Source organism: Homarus americanus, unplaced genomic scaffold (assembly GCF_018991925.1).
Source record: "Homarus americanus isolate GMGI-L3 unplaced genomic scaffold, GMGI_Hamer_2.0 scaffold31955, whole genome shotgun sequence".
NCBI classification, from domain to species: Eukaryota; Metazoa; Arthropoda; class Malacostraca; order Decapoda; family Nephropidae; genus Homarus; species Homarus americanus.
In genome coordinates, this window is record NW_024732096.1 from 7,734 (window position 1) to 19,063 (window position 11,330).

Sequence of the window (11,330 nt, forward strand, 5' to 3'; positions counted from 1 at the left end):
GCGTGTTCCAATAAAATACGTTAAGAATTAAAAACTCTCGAAATTTGACGAGCTACTATACGACATTTAACCCTTCAATATGTCTTCAAAGAGGCCGTGATGCAGAAAAAGTGGTGCTAGTGCTTCCAAGCATTAGCACAAGTCACTATCTATCCAGGAAAAGGGTGAATTTCCATGGTCCGGCACCGGTCCGATCCCGAGGTTGCCCGACTAGAGAGGTACGACCTGTACGACATTTCGGTCCACAAACATGAAAAATATACAAAATCCACAAAATATCTCACTTATTCAAAGTTCACATACATGCAACACATTTTCCAAATCCACAAACCAAAATAGATTCAAACTGCACAAATGACTATACTATAATCAAACAACAACAACAAGTCAAAACATTTTTCAAACTACAAATAACTTCAATCAATTACAAACAAACATATACAAGTCTACAAATATTCAAAGTCTACACCTAACTCGACTACAATAAAACGGACGCGACGAATTGCACGTCAAACTGTATTGCGAGTCCGCGCTTAACTTCCGTCGATTCGAAGAGGACCGATCCGCGGACGATTGACTTTCGTCGACGACGCCACATTTTTTACGACTCGCGAACGGATCTATAACGACAAAAAATAACTCCGCGACTCCCCCGATTTATTGCGGCCGTTCCGGTCGATTCCGACGACGCGAAACTCCCGACAAAATATTCCCGGTGCGCAATTAACACCCTTCAAATTAAAACCAATAACTATTCCACAATAAACAATTTCATCCTCATCAATTTCACAAGTCCACAACATTAACTTACACTCTTCGACTATTTCCCGATATATAACTGCCCAAACCCGACGCGACCGCGTATTCAAACTACAGACGGTACGTGCATTCTCGTCCTCGATGACAGTTACTTTCCAAATCTAAATAGAACTCCTCCTCTTCTTAACAACAAAATTTAGTCAAATATCAACACAATATATCTAATTCACACTCACAACATATATATAACAACAAATAAATACAATCCAACATACACACAGCAGCAGTAATACAACCACAAATTCAATCGCTAACAACAAACGTATACAGGGACACAAAAACAACCAACAAAGGGAAAGAAAGCAACAAACAAATGGGAGTAACAACAGGATCAAGAGCAATGGGAGGGTGACAAACAACAAGGGAATCACAATCAAACAGAGGACGAGAAGGAACAGAGGGTGAACAAGCAAAACAATAAACAAGGAAACGAGGAAGACATAAGGCGAAGAGGAGGAGTAAAAGAAGGAAACAGGAAGAAGAAGAAGAAGAGGACGGACAGAAGCAGGTAGGGGGGAGAAGCCGCACGACAAACACAGAAACGAGGAACGCGTCAAAAAAGGAGGAGGAGGAGGACGGGGAGGCAGAGGGAAAAGACAAAAAAGGGAGGGCTTACAAATTAAACATTGTGCTCGTATTCCTTCCCCTACTCGTCCAACAAATTTTATTATTATACAAACGCCTTCACAATAAACACCTTAACACGAGTGGAGCAACACGGAGTACGGGTGAACGAGTATAAATTCATCCCAAAAATATATTACTGCTGCATCACGTATTTCCTTACCGGTAGATGTCGCTGTCTCAAAATAGGTACCCACGCGCATTCCACGACTGCCCGCTCTCAAACGCACTGCCACAATTACGTAAAACTAATACACCTGTCGAACCTTCCCGCCATTTCAAACACGCAACTCTCGGTTCAATCTACTTCCAAATCATTCTTTACGCATCTCGCGGGTATACTTCCGTAACTACTGCCGTACTTCCCCGCGGTACCTCGGAGACTTTCTTTTGTGCGCCGCCTCGTCTCCGTCGGTCCTCTTTCCCGTCCCGTAAACGGACCCCGATCGACCGTCGTCCGTATCCGCGCGCGCCCGCACCCGCCGCTTTACGTACGACCCTTTCCTAAACCGCCATTTACTAAATTCGTCGTCGCCCGTCCCGCATCGAAAGGTTATTGCGATCGTCGCTTCCGCCGATTTCCCCGCAATTCCTCTGCCGCGCGACTTCTTCAAAATCCCCGTCGCATCCGTTTCTCACAATTACGCCGACTCGGCACTGGCGCGTCAATTCCTTTAATACCCTACAAAATATATCATTCGTTGTCCCCCATCACCATCCTTATCACCTTTTACTTTATATCTTCACTAATATATAACTACTCTCTCTGTCCTAAAAAACCCACCAAATAGTCATCATTTCTCCATTCTTATCGGTTACCTCGACAACGCCATCCGTGTCGTGACGTTCTACGATCGTAATCTTCTCCCAAAATTAGTGCAAACACCTAGTGATCACAAGCAACATCTTCAATAAATTCATTCTCGACATGTATCGACTTCCTCCGGCTTCGCAGAGTCGGTGTCTAAAAACAATACTACAAACATTATAACAATCGTTAAAAATGACACGTGCATTCGTTTGACACATAAAATCGTCTTTAAACCAATCACACCGGCCCGACGACATCGATGCGCGTCTCCTTCTGCGTCGACGAGTGTCTTCCCGCACTCGGGAGCGTGGCGTTCTTCCCGTGTTCCGGAGCATCTTCCTCGCGCGTCGACCGGCGTCTTCGTCCGCAGTCGACGAGCGTCTTCGTCCTCGGTTCCCGAATGTCTTCGTCCGGACCGCTCTCGCGCGCCGACTGTACGAGCCGTCTCCGACTCGTATCGGCGCGCTCCTCCGCAACTGAAACGGACAAATTACCGTCAAAATATATCGACAATTATCTACTATTACAAATTATACTAATTCCCAAACAAACTTCATCTAAGTTCATTCTTTCTACAGTATACCTATACACACTCACCCCACACAAACATTGCCAACTAAAACACACAGGCATACCCACTGCAATACTCGACTACCCCGCAATTACGTCCCGCACAAATTACTCGTGCCGTACGCGGGCGCCGACGTCGCGCTCTGCCGTATCTCCGTAAATACCCGCGACCCCGTCGCCCGATACGGAATCGGACTCGACGCTCCTCCGCCCGTCTGTGCGGTGTGCCGTCGCTTTGCCGCCGATGCCGAACGTCGCCGCCGCCTCGAATACTTAACGATTATCAAAAACATACGATATACCTATACTGTACATAACATAATATTAATTGTACATATTCGTACCATTCCCAAGAACTCGAGAAATCTATAACACGATTGGGAAAGTCCACTCGATCCGGACCGGTGTACTTTACGACCGAATGTACTTCGTGCTCTCGAGGTCGTGCCGTTTACGTCTGCGAACGTCTATCGAACGTAACTTCCGCAGATGTCGCGTAAAAATACGCGACGACGAAGATCCGGTACGAGGATAAACGCGTTGGCGGTGAACCAAAAACTATACGGCGAGTTCTGCCATAACGCGTGTTTTGACGACGCGATTTATGAATCGAGGAACGATATTTGTAAAACGCGAACTCGTTTGCTCCGACGCGATTCCACTCGAACGGTTGTTACGGCTTCGGCTCGCGTTCGACGTCGCGTGTTCAATTGAGTTATGTGTTTTGTTTGTGAACAATAGCAGAAATAATGTATGTAATATTTATGTATACAGTATACCTATATATTATAAGTAAATTGTAACATTTTAAATAAAAGAGACAATCAAATTACATAGCGTTTTAGACCCGCGCTCTCTTTACATCACACGCGGTGTTTACGGTTCGCGTTCGACATCGCATATTCAATTGATTTATGTGTTTTGTTTGTGAAGAAATGCAGAAATAATTTATGTAATATTTACGTATACAGTAAACCACTCACAAGGTCCTACAGTGACAAGAAAGAGAAAGTGACCTCGACTGTGACCGTCCGTGCCTATTTTTAGCCGTCCTTGTGTTCGGAGGTGGTCGGTAATGCATATCTGTATATTTACTGATCATAATACTTATCTCCTATAAATAATTCATTTGAAATTTATTTTTTTGCAAAGAATATTCGGTAAATAACTGCATTAATTCTTGAAACTACCTACATTGGTAAATTTAGGACATAAATGATGAACAGAAGTCACGTCACGGATTCGGAGTTTGGTCCTTAACGATCGCCATAAATGTACATTACCGGGTATAATGGTAGCCTCCCTTTTTCGAGAAAAAAGTATATAAATTAAAGAAAATACTTGCACCATATTTAATATATTGCAGTATATTATAAATAAACAAATAAATTCAAATTCCCTTATCATCCTGTGTTATATACAGAAATACTCGAGTCCCTGAGCGAGTACACAAAAAGAAAACGGAGGACTAGGACATCCCGGACTGGATAGAGAACGGACATCTCTACTGGGGGACTCGAACGTTTCTCGTGTTTTGTGGGCGCTGTAGCATAATATGAATATGTAAATTGTAAAAATTTAAATAAGAGAGAAAAACTAAATACGTAACGTTTAAAGTGTTAAAGTGTACTGTACAGTGTTGTGGCTTGGCTCAATGTTTACAATTCACGTTCGACATAACTCGTTCAATTGATTTGTGTGTTTTGTTTGTGAAGAAATACCTGTACAGTATATGTAAATTGTAAACTTTTAAATAAGAGAGAAAAACAAAATAAGTAGCGTTTAAAGTGTACTGTACATTGTGGCTTGGCGCGGGGTTATGCAGTGTTTACAGTTCGCGTTCGACATCGCACGTTCAATTGATTTGTGTGTTTTGTTTGTGAAGAATTGCAAAAATAATTTGTGTAATATATATGTATACATTATACCTCTACAGTATATATAAAATGTAAAATTTTCAATAAGAGAAAAACAAAATACATAGCGTTTTAGACCCGCGCGCTCTGTTTACTCCCCACTTTGTTTGAAACGCGTGTGAAGTTTTTAAGTGTCCTCGGTGATTTCCGATTACTTTTTCTCCAATTTTGTGACTATGGAAAAGAAGAATATCTCTGGGAAGCACTCTGGTGATCGCATTTCCGGTGGTGATCGTAAAAGAGAGGCTATGACGCTTGAAGAAAAGCTTGATGTTTCATGACTCCTCAGCCTCAACATCAACCTTCTCCCCCATCAAGTTATATTCATATTTTTTCAAGGTAAAGTGTAACATTTGCTGTATGATTTCATTATTAGATATGAATGTAACATTTATTTACACTGTGCTATCCTTTGTTAGCACAAAGGATAGCACCTAACCCCATTTTCTCCATAAGCCCTGTCATTTCTATTACACGAATTTCTACGACACGACGTTTTACAAGAACACGACTATCGCGTTATAGCAGAACTACCTGTACTCGAAAGGAAATATCTCGTATGCATCCGCGTAAACTCGATACGCCTCGTCTCCTCGGGACGTGTACGGCGATGAGGATAATCTTACGTCTGCGTTCAAATGGTGCAATGTGTCCGAGGAGGATCCCTAATTACACTTTTAAGGGAAGTGGATATACCCACGCCACGAACTTTCGGCTTCCGTTCCGAGGGATCGTCCCGTGTCCCCGCCTCCGGCGTGCCGCGTTCCTCTTATGACCCGCAGTGTGCATACAATAACGCCTACTTGCAATACAGTATAAAACATAGGACATAAATACATATACCTCATCCTCCATTACAAGCTACTACATTCTTAACCCTTACACCCGAGGTGACAGTTCCACGACGTCCATCTACTCTCCCCTTTTTTGAGGTGGGAGAATTCATCTTGTTTCTCAATTTATCCCAATAGAAAGGGAAGGGGGAAGTGCCAGCAGCACCCTAACCCTTGGCTTATGGGTTAATCTCCCATTTTGTAATAATGCTTTTCATATTGTATCCAACACTTTTACACCAGATATGAGACCTTCAATTCTATATCTCTATGCTAAGTTAAGTACTCTCATTATAACGCTTGTAATGTCCGTCCCTCTTCCGTCTACGCATTTTCAATGGCACCCGAGTCTTATCGTCGGTCGCATTTTCGTCTCTCCCTCGTTATCTTTACGTTCTACTCTTTTACTCGTAAATTCCCGTCTTATTTCCTCTCGGTAACAGGTCAAAACTTTCTTCGATATTTCGTCGACGACTGCGACGCGACCCCCGCCGATAGTGATTCGCGGTCGGGTCGACGACGCGCCGTTTAATAAATTCTCGTCTCCCTTTAAAACCTTCGACTTACTCTCCGCAATTCCTGCGGAGACGCCGAGGCACGCCACATACGCATTCCTATTCTTCAAACAACCATTAAGTAAATACAGTACACTGCGATATAAACATTACAATGCGGCGTCGTCCGAGATTCTTACCGGCGACTCCCGCGGTTCGAGCGGCGTCCTCGGCCGGGGTCCGTCGAGTCGCCGGTCCGCACAAAAATGACGTTTCTGACTCCTGTCGGGTGACTGCAAATGAAAAATTAGAGTTAAAAAATATACATAGTCAATTAGGCATGCAAATTATACATGAACCCTTGACAACTAACCCAAATATCTGAGTACATTCTCTAAAGACCTGGATACATTTGCCAAACATACACTTTCCATTGGAAAATCTTACATACTTAGGCAGGTATTAGGCAGCTACCAAACCGGGAGATTCCACCTCCGCGGAAAATATTGGAAGCGTAATGTGTCGTCTGCGGTACTTCTCGCTGCTACGTGGCATCCCTAAAATTGTGACCGAGTCCCGGGTCGCTCGTCTGACTTTCTGCCTCCTTAGCACGCAATTGCGGGGTCTCAATTGTTTCTCTTACTATTGACAACACAACATAAATATATTGTTCCTCACTTTTGATTTTGTATTTCTTAAAGGTTCTTTAGTATTATTGTTACATATAAACTAGGTTACCCCATATTTATGTGAATACATTTTATTTCGCTTGTGGAATAAAGCGCCACTTTCAATGCGCACGTTAGTTTTTTTTTTTTTTTTACGGACGGTCCCGAAAATACGCCGGAAAGAGCAACGTCGTTTGTGTCGTTGTCTGCGCCTCTCGCATCGTATTTCGTTGATATCCACCAAAAAGGAACACTGTAACTTCAACAATTATTATTCTTACATTTTCGCCCCGATGTGGGTCGGTGACCCGTGCCCGGGTGGGCTAATTCCCATAAAAAAAATTACGTATTATTTATTTATTTTGCACTTTCTATACGTGCGAGTGTCGACGACAAAAATTACGTGTGGGTTCGAGCTCCCTCGGTGCGAAATTAATCTGCCGTTATTTACGCGATCTTATTTCTTCCCAGCTTTTAACGGGTCGCCGATTCGACGCGTGCCCTCGTTCTACTCCGGGGTTCGAGTGGCCTCGGGGAGTCTCGTAGGCCCTTACGGATGCACGTCGAATGCCCGACGACGACCCCTCCGGGAACGTCGTCGCGTCGACCTCCGGCGCGCCCCCCGACGAGAACGCCGCTCCGGAATTTCGACGAGACGTTTCGTCGAACGGCGTTCCGGACTATACCCTCGAAGATGACTGCGAGTGGCCTCGGACCAAACCCCGCACCCCCTGAGACGCGGTCGAGTGAGGCTTCGGTCTACGTGCTCGCCGATCGCCGCAATATGATACTAATTAAAACGCTGTGCACTGTATGGCAAGTCTACTCTACAATGAATCCCCAAATCTGCTGTACCAAACATTCACTTCCCTAAAAAGGTTAGCACAAACACATCCACCCAGGCAAAACAGGTGACTTCAATCGACTACTTTTGTTACCGACGTCGAAATGTACGGCGGAGGAGCCGCGCGCTCGGCCCGAACGTTCCTTTATTCGCGGGCCGCCGGAAGATGCCGTTCCTTAATTTCTGTGACGTCGACGCCCGTCCTCCCAATTTCTCGCACGGCAACTGCCGGACGCGACCGCCTGCCGAAGCCCTCCGGGTCCCACGCCACCCAAAAAAACCCACCCAACTTTAGTGAATGGAAACGTACGTGCCCGAGAGTGGCGTACGAGTATTCTACGCGTGTCGCCGCATTTATTCTCCCGCCGAATGCGTTCGCCAATTCTCGACCCTGCGCATTTCGATGCGTTTTCCATTGGAGGACTAGGGTGTGGTTAGCAAATTATTTGTTCCTCTAATTGACATTTATACAACTTATAAACCCTTCTTCACACTCACACTTTATAATTACTATAGTCTTATATTTTATAGCAAACTCCAATAAACTTACCTAATATTTATCCCATTAATATCAACACTAATAACTGGTCACTTCAACTAAGTGTGTGTAGTGTAATTGTAATCACACAAAATGTTACATTATTAATAAGGTGACCATCATATACTATAAAACTTATTAAATAAACCAATAAAACACAAGTGGAAGGAACGAGAGGTGGTATGTGGAGGGAAGGGATAGAGGGGTGGAAGGGAAGGATAATAGATAAGGAAAGGAAGAGTGGTACGTGAAGAAAGGGAGGGGGGACAGATGGTGGGATACAGGGGTGGAAGGGAAAGATAATAGATGAGGAAAGGAAGAGTGCTAAGTGGAGGGAGGGATAGATTTAGCTGGAGGAAGGGAGAGGAGGTAGGTGGAGGAAGGAAGCGATGGTAGGTGGAGGGAACAAGGGAGGAAGGGGTGGTAGGTGGAGGGAACAAGGGAGGAAGGGATGGTAGGTGGAGGGAGGGATAGATTTAGCTGGAGAAAGGGAGAGGAGGTAGGTGGAGGGAGGAAGCGATGGTAGGTGGAGTGAACAAGGAGGGGGTGGTAGGTGGAGGGAACAAGGGAGGAAGGGGTGGTAGGTGGAGGGAGGGATAGATTTAGCTGGAGAAAGGAGAGGAGGTAGGTGGAGGAGGAAGCGATGGTAGGTGGAGCAAGGGAGGAAGCGATGGTAGGTGGAGGGAACAAGGGAGGAAGGGATGGTAGGTGGAGGGAGGGATAGATTTAGCTGGAGAAAGGGAGAGGAGGTAGGTGGAGGGAGGAAGCGATGGTAGGTGGAGTGAACAAGGGGTGCTATGTGAATGAAGGGGTGGTATAGTCGTCAAACTATCTGTTAATCTTTAACTTCGTGTACTCGGAGCTTCCGTCTTCTCGAGTGCCGGAGCGCTTCGCCGCCGTTGTTTTGTGGGTCGACCGTCGGGCAACTTTTAGCATTCTTACTTTATGAAATACTGTACATTACAAATACACGTATAATATGACCTTAAGCTAAAATAACCTTTGACTGAGCTTTAGTTATCCTTAAAATAGCATCCATAAAAATACAAAAACGCGTAGGTTATTCTCGACGATTATCTTACGTCGGAGAGCGGCACTCGCCGACCCGTCTCCGGAGCGGTGACGGAGCGACGATCTACGGTCGTTCCGCGGAGGTCGTTCTTCGTGTCCGTCTCCCGGATCGCGCTTCCGCTGCTGCCGTTGCCCGAGGCGACTTCTTCTGTGGGTTAAGTTTGTGATGTGAATGCTGCCTGCATTTAATAATTATACTGCACTACATCTATACAACCATTGCATAGGGTATTATAAATCAATCATAATGCCCTCATAAAATATCGTGTTGATAATTTTTAATTTGTGTCGTGTACCGGTAAGCGGAGCGTCGAATAGCCGGAGGTGTGTCCCGGGCCGACGGTGAGACGATACCCTACGTCATGGAACTACTCTACGATCATAACTGGTCTATTGCTAAAAAAATGCAATATACTGCACGCGAGACTAAGCAAACGAGTACTTCTCGCAAACGACGACGAACCGTACGACTGTGCAATAGAGGCCGAATCTCGAGCGGTCGGTGACGGACCGCCCTCGGCGTGCCCGTCGACGGACGCGCGCGATAAAAATCGCCACGACTATTTACTAAACGTAGAAACGGTACGCCGACGACCCGACGGCATTATCGAATGTTACGATTGACCTCTCTTCGTCGTCGACGCATTTACGTAAAATTGTTACCGGTCCCGTGTACGTGTCGGTTACCGATGCACGTACGGTACGACGTCGATGTGATGCGAGACGCATTCCTAGAGAGCTAATAGCTTTAAACCAAATTCGGACTCAATTAAAGTGGTTTCAATGGAACAATTTACTTTGGTACTTGAGACTAACACAAAATACTAAAAAGACAGAGTATACCCAAATGCACCTCGGCCCATCTCCTACAAAACATCGTTTTTGTAATATCGCGTTAAAACGGACGCTCGTAAATCGACGCGGCTAAAATTATGAGACGCAAAATGGCCCGTTTACTCGTGATCGGATTAAATGGCGATGCGATGCCAAGGTCTAGAGCTTATTTATTTATCTGTCCTTAACAGTGACTTTCAGTTTTTCTCTTATGAAATATCACTAAACTGACTTGGAAGAATATAATTAACATTGCTGGAATTCATATAAAATTGTGATTACTTTGAATATAAACATGCTATAGTTCACATACAAATTTTAGTTGGAACTAATTTTATTTCAAAGGGCTACAAATTTTTATCTCTTGCGCAAAATATACAACATTTATATTAAAATTATTAGCTGTCTTGTAACGATTTTAGCAATGCAAATTAAATTTTCCTAACTTTTGTCTGTGATATTATTTAAGATAAAGCCCGGTGACACCGACGGTTGGCGCCCGGGTCTGTGGCGAGTTTTTTCCCGGCCAGGAAATGACCCGGGTGAATATGATTAACATTGTTGGGATTCTTGTAATACACTGATTAATTTGTATATAAACATGCTATAATTTTAGTACCGAAATCAAATTAGTACAAGAAAACTCCAGCTTTGCACTAAGGTCAATTATTTCTTTTAGTATGGTGTGTGCATGTAAATGAATGAAAATAAATGAAGAAATTGATGTAAATCTACCCAAAAATACAGTTGAAAAACTTTATATTATAAAATGTACTACAGTACTGTACACTAATGTACAACAATTTTTATCTCTTGAGCAAAATATATGACGTTTACATTCAAATTATTGGCTGTCTTGCAAGGATTCCAGCAATGCAAATTATAATCTCCTAAATTTAGTCTGAAATATTATGTAAGATAAAAACTGTAAGCCTAAAACCCTGGCTGAACAGATGGGGGAGAGAGTTAAGACGATACGTTTGACAGTTTGAGCCGAAGGTCTCTGTGTGTTTATTTAACAGTCCTACTGAGCTTCTCTCATTTTAAAATGCCAGTGAAATGACCTGGTACAATATAATTAACATTGCTGGGATTCTTGTAACTGATTAATTTGAATATACCCGGTAAACATGTTGTAATTTGCACTGGACATAACAATTTTTGTACCGTAATCAAATTAGTACAAGAACACTCCGGCTTTGCACCGAGGTCATTTATTTCTTTTATTATGGTATGTGCATGTAAATGGATGAAAATAAATGAAGAAATTGATATAAATCTACCCAAAAATACAGTTGAAAAACTTTA

The 11,330-nt window shown here is 43.6% G+C and overlaps 1 protein-coding gene across 1 annotated transcript; it reads right to left on the reverse strand.

Moving 5' to 3' along the window:
* Nucleotides 1-344: 344 nt before the first annotated feature.
* Nucleotides 345-9,917, reverse strand: LOC121868160 (serine/arginine repetitive matrix protein 2-like). Its single transcript, XM_042368473.1, has 4 exons — nt 9,839-9,917; nt 9,200-9,336; nt 6,268-6,360; nt 345-2,730 (listed from the first exon to the last, which is right to left on the reverse strand). The coding sequence occupies exons 1-4, from the start codon at nt 9,915-9,917 to the stop codon at nt 2,317-2,319; spliced, it is 723 nt and encodes a 240-aa protein (XP_042224407.1). The 3' UTR covers nt 345-2,316.
* Between the last annotated feature and the right edge of the window lie 1,413 nt (nt 9,918-11,330).

Excerpts from the sequence above, each read along its gene's own strand:
- LOC121868160 (XM_042368473.1), bottom strand. The coding sequence starts at position 9,917 with ATGCGTCTCGCATCACATCGACGTCGTACCGTACGTGCATCGGTAACC. Across the intron at positions 9,337-9,838 it reads GGGACCGGTAACAATTTTAC|AAGAAGTCGCCTCGGGCAAC; the intron begins GTAAATGCGTCG and ends CTTAACCCACAG. Across the intron at positions 2,731-6,267 it reads TCGAACCGCGGGAGTCGCCG|TTGCGGAGGAGCGCGCCGAT; the intron begins GTAAGAATCTCG and ends TGTCCGTTTCAG.